Genomic DNA, 17,669 nt, shown 5'->3' with positions numbered 1-17,669 from the left:
GTATATACCTCTTTTGAACACAAGCCAGAACTCTGTTAAAATGCACATTTTTTGTTTAGAGGAGCCTATAGACCCCCCCCCCCCCCACACTTACATCATTTTATGTTAAAGCTTCAATATTCCTGTAGTGTAACAAATACAATATGCAGAACAATTTTGGGGGAATGGGTCTTGAGCTCCTCTCGAAATGTTCGGAATGAATTTGGACGTTTGAAATTATTTATCCCAGTAAAGAAGAGTGAGATTCGATATTTGTTTTCATATTTGTGTTGAAATGACCCGTGGGTTTAAATGACCAACAGTTGCATTGTAGTTTGAGGATCTCAGGGATTTTAAAATGTTCGGGTATGAAAATATTTACCTGTGTAATTGTTTACCATGACCTTGGGAAGTGCCTTTTAAAACTTCTAGAATGTGAGATTTAAAAGTAGACTGCACATATTTCAAAAAAAATATTCAGATCTTAAGTAAATAAGTTAATTTTATTGCACTTAAAACGCTTTCTTTTTACAATATTGCATCAGTCTTTTTGCGTATGAAAGAAGGCGATGAAAATGAGATTGTATTATGAAAATGAGATTCCGGCATAAATTAAAGGCATGAAATGTCTTATTTGTTTGGCACATTATGAACAGTAATGTCTAGTTATTTCCAGCTAGCAACAGCTACAACCGAATCTCGACTCAGTCTTTACCACTAACTTTGACAGGTTTGTTGTAGTGAAGGTAGACATCGTGGCTACAGGCTCTCGTGACTGGATTCTCTGAACGACATTTTTTGCCAAATTGTCGAAAACGTCGTTGATTTCACTTTGGTTATCAACGTTCACTTCGACGTACGGAAGATTCAAATAGTCTGAAAATTTCTGTGCACGGTCTGTAGACACTATCCTCTCACGACCCTCTCTTTGAATCCCAACAAGTACCACTGAAACGTCACTGCTATTACAGTAATTTAGCATGTCATTGTACCTAAAGCAAATAAAAGAAAAAAATGTTCCGTTATTATGCACATTTTACTCCTAAATAGATAAGGAACATAAATCTATATTTTATATCATCTTTGTATCATCTGAGAAGAAAATTGCACGAAATTTTATACGTACCAGTTTTCGAGATTGACAAACGATGTTTCTTGAGAGAGATCGAAGGCAATGATACACCCGTTTGCTCCTCTGTAGTAGGAGGAGGTCACGCTTCTGTATCGCTCTTGTCCTGTAACAGATCGATCTAGTAGTTTAAAATTTACGTCTTATGTATGGCTTTCTAGTAAATTTCTTCAAATGCGTCTCTTTCTTCATGAAAGTATAAAAATGATATAGATAACATATGTCATAATGCTCTTCATTGTATTTTTGATACGTGATACTTGACGTTTAGAAATGATAGCCTTACCTGCAGTGTCGAATATTTTGAGATTACAGCTCCAGTCTTTGTCAGTAACCGTGTGATGAAAATAAAGATGATTATTGTTATTTTTGTTATTTCCTGTCTCGTGGCAACCACAATACTTCTCCACCAACGTTGTCTTTCCCACTCTGGAATCACCAATCACAATGAATTTCAAATTGAAGTCCTTCTTCTTTTTGGTAGATATCCTCTCTTTGTTATTAACAGACGTTGGTTTTGTTGAATACATTCTATATGATTTAAAGTCTCCAATCGTTTACTTATCGTTTTTTTTTCACAAAGGTGGACGATTTACACAGGTAAAACCGGCCAGAATGTCATATGTCGATAATGACAAGCGTGTAATGTGATCAGATAGGCATTAACGCTTCTGATATAGAATTTGCTGCACTGCTTTCAGTTTGGTTCTATTTATACTGTGCATAAGGGGTGTATCGATACCGGGTAGCAAAGTGGGAGGAGCTTCATGTCAATAATACGTGTGTCAATCTTTATTTAAATCCCATTTTACCTTTTTGCACTCTCTGAATAACACAAACAAAGTTTAGTTTCTGATCTACTTTAACTGACCGTAACTGATTCATGTAAGGAAACGTGAAAATAACTTAGAAAATGAAGATGTGAACAGATCTCGGATCATTGTAGAAAACAAAACTATTTGAAGTGTACCACTAAACAAGAAATAAAATAGCATAAATAAAAGTACATAGAATGGTCTATAAATGAAGTTAGATTTTAGCCCCGATACATTTATGAAAAGATACTAGTTTCTCCTCTAGTTTTTCACCTAAAGAGATGAAATAATTAATTCTAATTAAGAATAATTGAAGATAAGTAGAAGGCAGTTTTGCATTAGTAAAGAAAATCGAATTCCATTACCGAATTTTTTTCTAATCAATATCAAAACCCTTTATATATCATTGCGAAAATATTATTACATGTAGCTAGTTTTCCAAACCAATGTAGAGCTTCTTCCCTCAGACAGGCTGTACTTTGGTGTCCTGCTCATGATCCCCACCGTAAGGTGAAAGAGGGAGTTAATCAGGATAATTTTAATGAATTTAATTTATAATCAGAACTATTAAAAAGATACATGTTCATTTTTTTTAATTAGACTTAAAACTGGATATAAAATATTATTTCTTCGACAAGAAAATTCATGAAAAGTAATATACGATTATGATTCTTACTTGTTATGATTGCAACACACTCAGGATTCGTAACATTTGTTTTCACTTTCGCACAATTCAATATTGTACTATATATATATGCGATCTCATCTTTTTTTTTTGCGTTACACATATGGTTTTGTTTTATTTCCCATATTTGTTTTTGGTTGTTATCTTCATGATTTTTAAACAAATTTGTGATGGAAAGGTCGAGGGTTTAAACACTGGCCGCGAATGACCTAAGAAATAAAATAAAAAAAAACAAAAAAAATAGAAAGTTCGGCACTTTGAAGTGAAAGTTGCGGGTCTTGCGGATGAGACCTTAAAAACCGAGGCCCTGTATCACGGCAGACGTTGGCACAATAAAGAACCCTCACTGCTCAGTGGTCCTGAGTGCCGAGTAAAGCACTAATTTGAAGAATTTCACCGGTATATGGTGACGTCTCTATATGAGTGAAAATTTCTCGAACGGGACGTAAAAGAACATTCAATCAAAAACAAATTTGATTTGGGGTGAGTGAACAAAAAAGTGAGCATACATTAGATAACATACAATGTACAGGCAACATAGAATGCTAAAAAAAATGTCAAAGATCTAAAAACAGTTTGTACAGGCTTTATCATTTCTTTTGCATTCTCCCCAGATTCGAAAACTTCTTGGAGATCAATCTCACAAAGTGTAGGGTGATAGAGAAACTTGCTTGTCAAATATTTTTGGAACAACGTATATTTATGCGGATTTAAAAAAAAACAAATATAATTTATCAATATTACTTACATGTATGTACAGCAAATTTATGATGCGTTTCGGATGTTTATCGTACGAATAGGCTTTTATATCCCATTTGAGCAACTGATTGCTATCAACTTAAGCAATGATTAAGCATATACAAATAACTGTAATTTATATATAATTGTAACATGTTTTCGTATCGGTTTTTTTTTCTTTTTGATAATGAAAGCTTACCACTTTTTAAAATTTCACATAATACAATTTTTGTTTATAGAGATGCAGCTTTTTATACCGTTATATAAGAAAGAGTTCTTAAGCATTAGACGCTGTGCTTTGTTTTGTATTGTTTTGTTTCGTGTGTGTGTGTGTGTGTGTGTGTGGTACGGACACTAATGATTGATATTTTTAACTATACATGAATACATTCGGAGCACTTTTCGGATGGCTGTTATATAAAGTACTAGTGTGATTCTTCTTTCCTTTACACGAACAGGCAGTCCATAACCAAAGAACTGGTACTTTTATCCTAATAACTAACACTTTAAGGAAGAAATTGTGCTTTTGATCTTCTGCATATTAGGTTTATGCGTTTGATCCGAGGTTCCTCGTTTGGATTATATACATGTACGGGGGTTTTGTACATTTGAGCCAAAATTGAACAACGATTAAAATCCATTCCTCGTACATTGGATTCTGTTTACTTTTTAAATGGCTTTTTCGTAATAATTTGACAAATTTCACAATTTTACCAATAATGAATGAAGTATTCAATTTTTCAAAATTTTATTTCAATTAAATCAACAAAATATTTCAGTTGGTTGGTTGAGCAGGAAGCTGAAGTGTTGATTATTGATAAAAATTGACATAGATAATTTTAGATATATAATTGCTAATTTATCACTTGTCCGTTATGACGTTCAAGTTCCTCATGCTATAAATGAATACCTCTAATTGATGATAAGCACTGTTCGAGGAAGTAAAATTTAACTATATTAAATATCTTATCTTTTTGAGGATCATTTTACATCGATAAGATTGTGTGCTTTTTTAATAATTTTTTTTCCACACTTGAAAAGAAGATTGAAATGAGCTTTTCTGTTTAAAGTTTGTCAGACGTCTGCCCGTCTGTTAACTTTTTACCCTCTAGAACCACTTGGTCAACTTCAACCAAGATTGGCGGATTATCCTTTGGTGAAGGTAATTCAAGTTTTAAATAATTAAAAGACAATGTTTCTTTTCTATTTAAGATTATCAAGAAAGGCAAAAATAGTGTTGGTTATTTGAAATTCTTCTCAAGAACCAATGAACTAGAAAAAAAATAAAGCCTGATGATATAGTCTAGATTTAAGTTTATTCAGTTCATTGCCCCTGGGGTTTGAATTAGTGCATTATGGGGGCTCAAAGTTTTGCCTTAGGGTAAAAAAAATTTGAAAACTAATTTCTGTACCTGATAATCAAATGTGTGCAAAATGGGAACCCACCGTACGACCACTATAAAAGATTGAACTTTTACATAGAGGCGTACAGGAAAAAAATCTTTGAAAAAAAAATCTGAAGAAAATATGGACATGATGCAAGAATCCTAAGATAGATTTAAGTTTGTTCAAAGATGACCACGGGGGTAGTGAGGGAACATAATACGGGACAAAGGTTAAATGGAAATATACATGTGTAGCAAAAATCTTCGAAAAATATTTTAAATTTCTTAAAAACCACTTGACCGTGATATTGATATGCAAGCTCTTTTCTTTGTTGTAGTTCAAGTCAGCTCATATTCATAGAAATACCCTTCGGTCAGGATCAGATGACAGAGTTCACGTTGCCCATAAGCTCAATTCGGTCGACTGAAATACAGACTGCTATACTAGGGATTTCTTGCCAAAACCGAACACGTAATTGCTCTCATGTTTGATTACTTTAAAAGAGTGAATCCGCATAAAGCTTCAAGTTTATACATCTAAAATGTAACGGATAATTAAAACAAAAGAAGTATTTATTCAATTTAATGTTAACATAGAAAATAAGCAGCACTGAACATATGCGTATAAATGTCTTTATAAAGAGACAACAACAAGGCATAAAATATTAGGTAAGCTTCAGATGGGTTTTTAGAAATAAAAATGAAGATGAATCTCTTTAAGAACAATAAAATGAGTCATCAAGTAGTGCGATAAACGTTGACTTCTTAATATGTTGAATTATATAATAAACAATTATTACAACAACAACAACAACAAAAAACAGTGTACATTGTACATGCATATATCTTTCTTAAGACAACTAAAATATTGGGCAAGTTTGACAAGCTAATGGCAGTTGGCACTTCTACGTTAAAACAGACAATCGATCAATCTTAGCATTCACAAATCTTATTTGAAATTTTCTCTTTTAAGCTTGATTTGTGTAGAGATACAGTATGCTTTTCACATGTTTGATTACAGGACGAATTTTCTTTCATTTTTTTCAACAAATTGGCACACAATTTTTCGATGATGTCCGAAACATTAACATTAAATTCTAAATCCACCTCTATATAGTCTACATCTCGACAACTGGCAAAATTGTTCAAAGTTTGATGATCGACTACACGTTCGGAGGAACAACAGCTTGTGCCGATGATTGTATTCACAGACTTTTGGTAGTCTGTGTAAAAGTTGAACTCCTCTATCCTATTAAATACAAGGAAATTTTAAAAATACATTATACATTTAAAGATTAGTTTTAAATTTATTCAATCTTAATCTATAATACTAGATGAAATCCCGCGCAAGCGCGGGTAATTGAATTTATACCACTACCGACAGAAAATATATTGTAGTTTCTACTGACAGCCTACAGGCTTATAGCAGGAAGAAATACTTTGTTCAAAATCCCGCATGTGCGTCTCCAACCACCCCCACCCCCTTTTGTAAAAACTTGAAAAAATAAAAATTTCATTAATTGATATTTATTGTGAAACCTGTTATACTATGTTATGGATATTGTACTTCATATGCTCTTATTTCATTTCCGTCAAGGATCAAAGCAGCGAATATGCACATTTTACTGATAGTTTTTTTTTTGGGGGGGGGGAGGGGGGGGGGGGTAAAAATTCACAGGTATTCGGGTCTTGGTTTATAAATATGTATGTACCTTTTTGATATGTAAAAAATGTACTTTATCTTTTTTACATATCAATACGGTACATACATATCTATAAACCAAGCAAGACGCAAGTACCTGTGTAAAAATTAGCTTTTAACGCCCTATGAATAGGCCGAGTATTTGATACAAAAGACTGTATACAGAAAAAAAACTGAAATGTATCGATTAAAGCACAAAATTTTACAGCTTTAATTGTATTTGAGCAATATCTTATTCATAAATTTCTCTTTTCATGTAAGCAATTTTATTACGAAGTAGAAATTGTACTTCGGGTTCGTTGCCACGATGCTCTCACAGTGAGGAATATATTACACATTTTACCAATAAAGAACAAGGTACGGTTTCAATACAAATCTTGCCCTGTGTTTTTCTTAAAAATGAAAGTGATATAAAAAATTAAAACTTATGCTTTTTGAATCATTGAAATTCCATGCAAAAAAATCATACAAACCATTTTTCTCACATGACCTTCTAAATGCTAATTGTGACATCATAGACCTGTGCATTTTCCCGTATTTTCTTAAAGAGTTGCAGAAGACACCAATTTTCAATGGAACTTTCTTTCAGAAAATATTGTCCACAGGCATCGCCCACAAAGATTTTGAGATATATGATTTTTCAAAGAATTTTACACAACATATCCGAAAATTAAAGTGGGCGACGGCTGTGGACACTATTTTCTTAAGGAAAATAACCCTAGAAATGGGCCATTTTGAGGCTTTTTCTGTTTAAAATAGAGAAATGCATCAAATTAATGACGTCATATTTCCAGAATGGTACTCCTTCATGCCATATTCCTTTCTGATTTATTACAGTCATATACTCAACTAATATTTAAGCCAGTTTCAAAACTTTTTGAAAACATTGATTTTTTAGGGCACAATAAAGCTAAAAACCGTACCTTCTTCTTTATTAGGAAAACCTACTACATATATGGAATAATCTTTCGATATATAAATATATTCACAACTTATAGTGTTATCAATGATTTACCATTATTTCAATGACCATTCACACAATGACATCAGCTTTTTTATGTTCCTGCAGCTATAATCGTCTCGTTTTTCTTTTTAACATCGGGCTCGATGCTATATGATGTTCTAGAAGCTTCCGTCATTATTTAGATCGGTGAATGACAAAAATAATTTGTACATTTCCCTTTTTAATCGGTTATCACAACTTACTCTTTTATGTCATATAAATCAAGTTTTGATTGAATAATTCAGTGATGACGTTTTGTGAAATAAGTAAACGACTGATTGTTGTCAGTTTCATTGAAAATTGCCAGAAACTTAGATCCGCCAACCGGAAACGCCACCGTACTCATGTTTTTGCTATTCCATGACTTTTTATAGAAAATAAAAGTAGACTTTTAATTTAATGTACGAAACTTACAATGCCAGTGAAATATAAATATAGTTTACGGACATCATATTGTATCTAGTGTATTCTTAGAGGAGTAAGTAAAAACTCTGGTGCATCGGTTTCGGAGTTTATTTGCAAAATTTATTAATTTATAAGTATAGATAACATAGTTACATGTACTTTATACCATTGTTACTATAAGGTTACAAGAAAAATAAATAAACATTCACGAAAACTTCTTAAATTTGCATGCAAATAAAAAAATGAGAAGGCGTCTTCATTTACTGTATGCAGGAAAATTTTCGCCTCCGTTTTATTTTTGCCCCTTTCACCCTAGACACTAATGGGCGAATTCAAAGAAAACAGTATAATTTCTTAAACAGAATCTTGACTGGGCGAATTTAAAACGGGACAAATTTTTTTGCAAGTGTAAAAGAGCGAAAATAACTCTGTATACAGTATTTGAATTTCAACGAATATATTTTATGCATATGGTTTTGCATAAAACATTTTTTGCATTTTAAAGGGTAAAAAAGTTTTCTGTGGATAGCTCGAAGATTATTGTGTATGTTTCCCTCATAGGATAAAAATTGTTTGGCTTGGCATGATTGTCTCGTACTAGCTTCTAGCCGTCCGTCCGTTTGTATTTAACTGGAAATTGTAACTGTGTCATTGTTTTGAATCCATTATTTAAACTTAAGCAAAACTCTGCTATGATGTTACCCATGGTCTGAAGGTCGAGGGCATACCTTAAATGTCAAGTTATCTTTATAAATTGTGTGATCATGTTTACCATGAATTAATGCTCTCGAAAGACTTTGATTTTCTGGTGTCAAACACAAAGAAACATGCGTGTGTCCCTCTGTAATATGACTGGGTTAAACTTCTGTATCTTTCCTGTCCTGCAAGAAATCGACAGTGTTTTACCAAAAAATACATTAAATTTATAATTCAGTTACTGTAACTATCTTCCGCGTGTAATTAAAATAAAAAAGACTATTTTTTGCAAAATTCACTAATTGCATCTTTAATTCATCTTTAAAGCAGATAGAAGAAACCAATTTGAAATGTTTAACTGAGGTTTTTGTTAGCAACGGACTTGCACAGTTTAAAATGATATTTTTGCAATTTCATTGTTTAACACACTGATCCTCTTATTAGGTATGGTTTTTCATTTGTTGTCTGTCTTACATGTAGGTGTTAGGAAAATTTAACACGAACCATACTTTCTTTTGACCACCATATTGTACATTTTATTAAAAGTTCCCGAAACTCTAATTGTAATTTGATATTAATAGTTTTTAATGCCCAAAATTCGTACCTGCAGTATCATGTATTTGTAGTTTCACGACTGCGTCCCCGATTGAAACAGTCTTTGTATATTTCAGTCGTCGATGGTTATAGTTCACCGTGTTTGGATAATCATTCAACAGTCGGGCTACCAAAGACGATTTTCCAACTCCTGAGTCACCAATAACAATCAATTTGAAATAATATTCCTTAATATGGTTTCTGTTTGCATCCATAGTTCTTCATTAGTGTGTTGAAAAACATTTTTATGAAGGAAAACAAACATTCATTGCAGAAGTAGAGTAGTCTCAGTGACCAGTGGTCATTTAAAGCCCAGGCCAGCGATGGGTCAAGGTTGCTAAATACTTTGATCAATTCTTTTGTGTAATCGGATCTGATCTAGCCATGGAAATTAAATACCATTGGGTATGAAAACATTGCTCTGCATAATATTTTTTTTTATAATTTCTTAAAATAATACAGACAATAATAAGAGTTTGTCAAATCTACCCATCCAAACAATCGTATTTTGTTTTACATGTTTGGAGCATAACCACCTCATATAACTCTACATATGAATACCGGGATGTAGTTAATTAGCAATGACACTGACGTGCCATATGTACAGTCTTAACATTTTCTCTTAAACTAACCATGCAATCAGAATGTTTGCAAGGAATTATATCCCGTAAACACAGCCCCAATGTGCATCGATTTATACTTGAAAATTCTTTTTTAAAAAAAAGTTTGATGCCACTTGTTAGTGAGAATGAAGAAGCGTTTTTCCTACTGGTAATTAAGAAAAAAAATATTTGACTAATACGTCTTTTATTTAATCCAAATGCAATAAAACCCATTTCTCATCCATGTAATACGCTCAAAGTGATGAAATTTTGTGTAAGAACTACTGTAGAGCCATCTAAGAATAACAAAGTTATTAGGTCTAACCTTTCACGTTCCATTACAAGATATAAATTAAATGACACCTGATCTCATATTGATGTTTTTTAGAGGCCCCTGTTTGCTCTATTTCCGATTTGTATTGTTTCAGTGGACCTTTGAGCTTGGTTACTGTTCGTTATCTCCATATTTCATTTTTCATAAATTGAATTTGAAAGAACTACTGCTTGTTCTTTATTCAATGTGTACTCGATAAATGAATATTAAACTAAAGCTAGTGTGAGAGGGTTGGGAAGGTATATGAAATTGTATTTTCTAGTTCCTCTGATTTTTATTTTTTTTATTTTTTTTTATTTTTATTTATTTATTTTTTTTTTTTTTGATTTTTTTTAAAGGTATACGTTTAAATCCTACAAAGTTGATCATAATAATCTTTTGTTTACAAAATTTTCGTAAAGTAATAGTGATGCTAACAATTTTAAGAGCGTTTTCTGTACAAAAAGATCATTTGCATCAGATAATGTTTATTATACCGTCTCCATGATAAGAGATATACGACCTTGATATTTCTCTTAAAGCATATTTTAGCTCACTGAATTACAAGTTTGAGATTGTATTTATTTTAGTATCGGGGCATACTTTTTTCCAGAGAGGAGTAATGAGGGGTACATGAACTTGTGAACCTGTCGTCTGTGATACAGAGATTAAAGTTTAGTGCAAAAAGGTTAACAAATACTTGAAAACATGAACATGCCCAAACTATTTATTAAAGAGGTTTTTAGTGCAAAGAGGTTGACAAATATTTTTATGACAATATAAAAATATTCAATATTGAAATTTCCACTTAATTTAGCATGCTTAAATAATGAAACAAAATCATGCAAATGAAGAATGCTTTTTAATTTGATAGGTGAAGGTCGGAAAGCTCCTCTTATTGTTGATGCTCATATTTTTAATTTCCCTCTATATATTATTGTTGACTGTATTCATAGATTAGGATGGATAAATACATCTATCTGTTAAGCACCATAACTTACCATTATCACATAAATGACCATTTTTGCTTTTGTTGACTTCTTTTAGTATATTAAAATTACCCTAACTTAACATTTGAAATCGAAAGTAGGTAGCGTTTTTCGGTAGGAATTAAAATATGCTACGAATGTATTGATCAAACAAGTAAGTCTCTTGTTTAAAACACGCTTATAGCGAACACGCTTATAATGAATTGACGCTTATAGCGAATTGATTTTCATTCCCCTTGACTTCAAAATATATTGAACACTTAACGGATATATCTTATTACGCTTATAACGAAGCAAAATTGTCCGTCCCTTGCACTTCGCTATAAGAGTGTTTTACTGTATTCTTTGGAATAGCAAAATTTCTAACACAATATTCAATTTTGTCATCTGTATATAGTACATTATCTCACCAGTACAAGCAAATCTAATTAGCCATTTTGCAAAACGCAACCGAAAATGCGGATGTCTAGGAGTTAAAGTAAGACGTGCTTGTCCGCAAATTTCTTGAAAATGTGGTTGCGCACCATTTGTGTACTGATATGAAGTCCGTGTATGGTTACCGTTGGTGGCCAGTGAGGTTGTTATAGCGATAGAGTCCCTGTCTCTGAAATGCTTCAGAGCGATATGTTTATTTATAGTAGTCACCCAGTGCTTTTGCGTCCATATCCAGTCTAATACACTTCCGGTTACCACAAATTTGGATTCAATCTTGCAACAGTCGTAAGTTGTCTTTGTTATGTCGTGGCCACCTATTAAAGGCTTTTGATATTTGTCAATCTAATTGCAACTTTTCTTATTTAGCAGAAACGATTTTTAAAATATGTTTTACAAACCTCTCCATATGAACACCTTGCAGACGCTAAACTGACTGTCCTACCATGCTCTTCTACGTCCAAATGCCACATGCGCCGGTTGGTACCTAATAAGTCATATATAGAATATGCATTGTATCTTTTACTCTACCCACTTGTTTTAAAAGAAAATGGGTGAAGAATACAATTGCAGCTGCAGGTTTAACTTATTTTGTCATATATATTTATGAATTAAATTAATATTTACTAGTATGTCATCAGAAAGAACATATAAATAAAGCAATTATACATTCAGATTGAATGCTATCTACATGACTGTATCTTCTAAATTCTAGCTGATGTTTCATTTTTCCTTTTAAATGAGAGTTCAACGTACTTCATTTTACAAATTTGTTTGGGTTTAAACCCACCAAGGTCACTTAAAATTTTTTTTTTAATTTCTACCTCTTTTAAATGCCCTTTTTGCACTAGAAATGCCCTCTGGTCGTAGATAACATGAATGGAAAGTAGTTCAATTTAGCAAGAAAGTGAGGGATTTTAAAGTTTATTAATATGAGAGTGTTTTGAATCTTTTGAAAATTATCTTTGCTTCTAAACAAACTATTATTGTTGATCTGATAAGGTACAACAAATATACAAACATCAGAAGTATGACCTGTTGTCTTTTATGGACTTATTTTAGTATTAAGGAAATTGAAGGCGGAGTTGTTTTTGGTTGATACAGTAAAAATAAAGTTGAAAACATGGGTCAAACAAGTTTGTTTGTTTGTTGTTTAACGTCTCTCTTTAGAATTTTTCACTCATATGGAGACGCCACCACTTGCCGGTGGAGAGCTGCAAATTGGCACTCAGGGCCATTGAGCAGTGAGGGATCTTTTTCGTGTCAGCACCTGTGTGACACGGGACCTCGGTTTATACGGTCTCATCCGAAGGACCGGTCTCCACGTCCCACAGTGGTATTCGAACCCGCGACATAAGGGTCAACTCCTTAGATCGCGACCCTAGAGCAGACGCTCTTAACACTGCACCACGCGGGCGACGGGTCAAACAAGTTACGTATAAGTTGTTGATATATATAATTTTCTTTCCTGTACTATGTGCTGATGGGTTCAGCTTCAAGGTGTGTTTAAATAAATAATAATATTTAGAAAGTTTCTTACATTTCTGCAATCCATTTAGTGTGATTATGGGAATATAAGAAGGTAAACTATGATTATTTCAAAAGTTAGCTAAAGAATTTGTTTAAACAAGGGTAGGATCCTTAAATCCAGGACTTAGGCCTCAAAGTGGGATGGGTAAATCACAGAGCGATATGTTTGCTTGCATTTGTAAATGGCTATAATAAGTGATGATTTTCAAAATATGTCCGTTGTCTGTCATCGTAATCTTTTTGAAATTCATTTTTTCCAGAACCACTTGACCAATTTCAACCAAACGTGTCACAAAATGCCCTAGGTTGAAGTGGACTCCAGTTTGTTCGAATGAAGGGCATACACTTTTTTTCAAGGGAAGATGATTAAGAATTAAGATTTTTTTTGGCATCTTTTAAAGATCTCACCATTGATTCGGGAAATTAATATGAACACCATCAAAGTTTTACAGAGGGATGTATATTTAAAATAATACTTTAAAGTTTTCATCTAAAGAACAACAAATCCGTGAGTAGTCATATCCTCAAGTTGTGTGTATTCGAGTTTTTTTTTAAATCATAGTCCTGGAGGATAGGGCTACACATACAGTATAGATCAAAGTTTTACATAGGAAAATATAGAGAAAAAAATTGTTTATAAAAAAATATCAGGGGCATGGTGACTAAGATGAGCGTTGTGGCTCTTGGGCCTTTTATATTTTACGGATTCGTTTGGTGCTAAGCTCACAAGGTCGTTTTCACATATATTTTTTCAATGTTTTTTGTTTTGGTGCCCTTTTTGTACTTGATACGGCTCTCTGACCGGAGGTAACACGAGGTAACACGAGTAAAAACCTTTGCAATTAAGCTTAGCAATTTAAGATTTAAATGTTGGGGTGGTAAAATTTGCTTGAACCCTGCATCCTTGTTCGAATGTCTGGGACCACGACCTTTTAACTTAATTCATTATTTAAAAAGATAATCTCCACACCTAGACTAAGCAAACATTTTATATCCTTGAAGGAACATTATATTTTTTTTATATCAGCCGTTTTCTTGATTTTCAACTGGACTGGGCCTTGTTAAGACAAGAACTTTAAGAAGACAGAAATTTATCGTAAGTTAAGGTTATGATAAAATCTTAACTTAAGAAGTTTTTTAAAACCATAAAATCAAATACAATATAAGTTTATTTCAGTCAAATGAATATTTTCAGCTTCACAAAGTTTTCTTTTCATAATGTGTTTAATAAAGTGATAAAGAAAACAAAATATATTTATAAGGGGAACGGGAAAAAGTTTAGAATTTTGAACATCATAGATATTTTACAATTTTTTAAAATAATTTAGAAATTTGATATTGTATCATTTACATTTAAAATAAGTCTAAAAACTATATACTAGTACACGCATAGATCTGGATATTGTTTTGATATAGAAATCGTCCTTTAACTACAAAGCGATTTTTTTTTTACCATTTGTTACAAACATTCTCCGATGAAGGTCAGTCTTAAAAATTCTAAATGCTTTGCTAAGCTGAAAAATAAAACATGCATTACATTTAATAACAGCTTAAGTTCTTCTTTAATGCTCTCTTTGGCTTCAGAACAGATCAAGACCAGCAGATTTATTAGCCTGTTTACACTAACAGAGAAAAAAAGGACTAAAATGAGATTTCATTGGAACTGGATAGTCTAGAAAATGTAGGTTATTCCAGGACAATACTGGGTACAGATAGTTCAAATATTCGTCAACTTCTTAAAATTCTGTTTTCAAGGCCGAGGTTCGTATGAGACTGTAAAAACTGAGGTCCTACCTGTCGAAGTAGGTGCTGGCACGGTCTCGACCTACGGAATCTGTCTCTTAGCAGTACAAGAACAGCACGCTAGACCGCTCGGCTATCTAGGCAAGTCTAAAAACTTGCTTTCGATGCCGGTGGAATTCTCCCGGCGCTGCTTTAAACTACACGGTCATTGAGGATGGAAGTGAGATAGTTATTTAGACATTAGTTTTATTAGAGGATCGTTACCAATACACGTTATAATGAAATTAATTTTTATTTATAAAGCACATTGTACAACAACTTTTAAACTAACATAACTGCCCTAAGTGAAGAAATATTAATATAGAGAATTTCGAAGGATCTTTTTTGTAACAATGGCAACATTGTTTGTCGGATTTAATTATAAAAACTGATACATTTAATCCTTTACCTGTTATTTTTTAGAATATTCTCTGCCCCCTATATACAAGTGTACAAGGAATGTTGTGATATAAAAGCCACCAATTTATATAACTCGAGATAAGATTATAAGAGTTTCAGTTCAAATAATTTTAAAAAACAGTAAATGGACGTAAATCATTATCAGACTCTGAGAATACCAGAAAATCCCTTTTAAAGTACGCATACAAATTATAGAATTTTACTGAAGTTCAATTTATTAATGACATTATCAATTATAAATGCGTGTAGTTCTAAGAAATAACGAATAAATATTTTCACAGATTAAAAAAAAAGGTAAAAACAAGATATAATTTAAACTATTGCGATAAACTATCTAAGATAACTACGATTGTATTCTCTTTATATTTAAGGCTGATGTTTAATACAGTTTAGCAACAATATTTACACCTATAACACGGAGAGTCAAGAGTTCATTCTAAAAAAAATTGCATGGATTGAGTGATATAACCTGGAGTAGTGAGTGAAATGACCTGGGTGAAAGAGTGAAATGACCTAGGTAAAAGAGGGAATTGATCTAGGAAAGACAGAGAAATGACTCATAAATTCATTCAATATAAATATTTTGTTCATATCTGGAGTGAACTGAGCTAGCGTAGATAGTGAAATGACCTAAGTAAAAGAGAGATTTGACCTAAATATAGGTAAGAGAGGAAAATGACTTAGAAGAGATAAAACATGGACAGGAATGACGTAAAGGAATAGGTACATATTGTAGGGAACTGCCCTTCTTAGTCAAATCCCTTTATAAAGAAAACGTAGGATTTAACGTCACATCTGAATGGAATAATACAAGATAGATGAATAATTTTAGGATATCCTAGTCGTATCAATTTGCCTCAATAGAGCCGTATAAAATAATTTTTCTTGGTTTTAATGTATTTAGAAGTTCATTTTGGGTCACGGTGACTATATTACTCATTATCCTAAACTTACTATCGCTTCAATCATGTATAATCAATGCAAAAAAAAAAAAAAAAAAAAAAAAAAAAAAAAAAAAAAACAATGTTCGGAAGGATCATAAATAATGATTAACCACTCCCCGCAGATTTTTTGGTCTATTTTCACATTGAAAAAAAAAAGCAATAAGTTCAGTTTTAGGTCACCTGAGTCACTCAGTTGACCTATTGATTTTTAAAACATTTTCAAGAAGTCAAACAACATGTACTATCATGATTGTAATAGGCATTGAACAAAAATTTTGGAATTTATGGACCCAGAGTCAGGAGCCCTGGTGCAAGGGCGGGGCTCTGTAGATCATATAGTGAAAGTGCTTAAAACATTCTCTGCTCCTGGGTATTAAGCAAACAAACTAAGTGCATAGTTATGATGAGCAAGGGTGCCTCTTCCAAATTTTGAATTTCATGGTCCCTGCTTCAGGAGTTCTGATTTTAGGGTCGGGCTCTTTTGATTAAATAATGAAAATGCATTTATTCTTTGAAAATTCTTCTTTGACCTTGGGTAATAAGGAAATAAACTACACTTAACAAAACTTCTAAGTGTTCACTGTAATAAATGTATTTAAGTAGAAATTACATGATAGAATGGTATGATATTTTAAAATTATTTTACGCAATGATTTTCCTTAAATTAACAATTGTGGAAAGAAAATAGAATATCGCCGATGAAAATCAATGTCCCGTGAAGAAGCTTCGAAACAATAAATCGGACTCTGTGGCACGTGTTTTGTGTAATAAGCTTCTTTTTGTGACCATTATTGATCTTTAACAACTTGTTTAATTACAAAAGAAAAACATGGGCGAAATGACCATTGAGGAAGGAGGGAGAGTTGATGGAATGTTGGTATCTGGATGGTTCTTACGACAAGTAATACTCACTTTCATTTTATTGCTTATTTGTCCTTGATATTACCTTTAAAAATCAACAACAAGTATAAAAAGCCGTTTAAACACATTTTTCTGTAGGCTGCGCGTCATTTTCAACGACAACTTACAATAATTTGAAAGCTTTGGACAAAATTTAACCAAACCGGAAGTGATATGGATCTTCGTCTGAGGCCAAGGTTTCGCGTCAAAATCAGGTTAAAATATTGCTACATGGTCCTGAACCACTTTAGAAACAGATTTAGATTAACATCTTCAATGACAAGGAAACGGCAACAAAATGGTGCTCAAGGCATTCCAATATCATCTCAAACTGTGTGAATCCTCCTTAAAGAGGTACACTTATGTGCGAGTCGCCCAAGAAGACATCTTTGTGATGCCCTGGCCTGCCAAATCAACGGATCTGAATACCATCGAACACATTTGGGACTTTCAAAAGGAATGTCAAACCCCTCCCCCCTCCACGCAATTTTAACGATTTAGAAAGATCCATAAAGCAGATGTGGCAACAGATATGTCAGCCTTCTATTCAGAGGTACATTGTATCCATGAGGAAACGGCGTCTTGCAGTAATTGGAGCGAAAGATAGTCTTACTCAATATTGATTA

General features: G+C 32.8%; 2 protein-coding genes across 2 annotated transcripts in view; one reads left to right on the top strand and one right to left on the bottom strand.

Annotated features, from left to right (window-relative positions):
- Positions 1 to 17,669, top strand: part of LOC133172469 (putative cysteine protease YraA) — a 74,348-nt gene that overhangs the window by 26,535 nt on the left and 30,144 nt on the right. The window lies entirely within an intron of this gene.
- LOC133205728 (uncharacterized) lies at positions 464 to 1,753 on the bottom strand. Its single transcript, XM_061341589.1, has 3 exons — positions 1,395 to 1,753; positions 1,106 to 1,214; positions 464 to 971 (listed from the first exon to the last, which is right to left on the bottom strand). Exons 1-3 carry the CDS (start codon positions 1,636 to 1,638, stop codon positions 656 to 658), a joined length of 669 nt encoding a protein of 222 aa, XP_061197573.1. The 5' UTR covers positions 1,639 to 1,753; the 3' UTR covers positions 464 to 655.

This window comes from Saccostrea echinata, unplaced genomic scaffold (genome assembly GCF_033153115.1).
Source record: "Saccostrea echinata isolate AGI-Se365-2 ecotype Australia unplaced genomic scaffold, CSIRO_AGI_Sech_v1 ptg000054l, whole genome shotgun sequence".
In the NCBI taxonomy this organism is placed as follows: domain Eukaryota; kingdom Metazoa; phylum Mollusca; class Bivalvia; order Ostreida; family Ostreidae; genus Saccostrea; species Saccostrea echinata.
The sequence above is the reverse complement of the archived record's forward strand: the minus strand, read 5'-3'. Positions and strand labels throughout refer to the sequence as shown.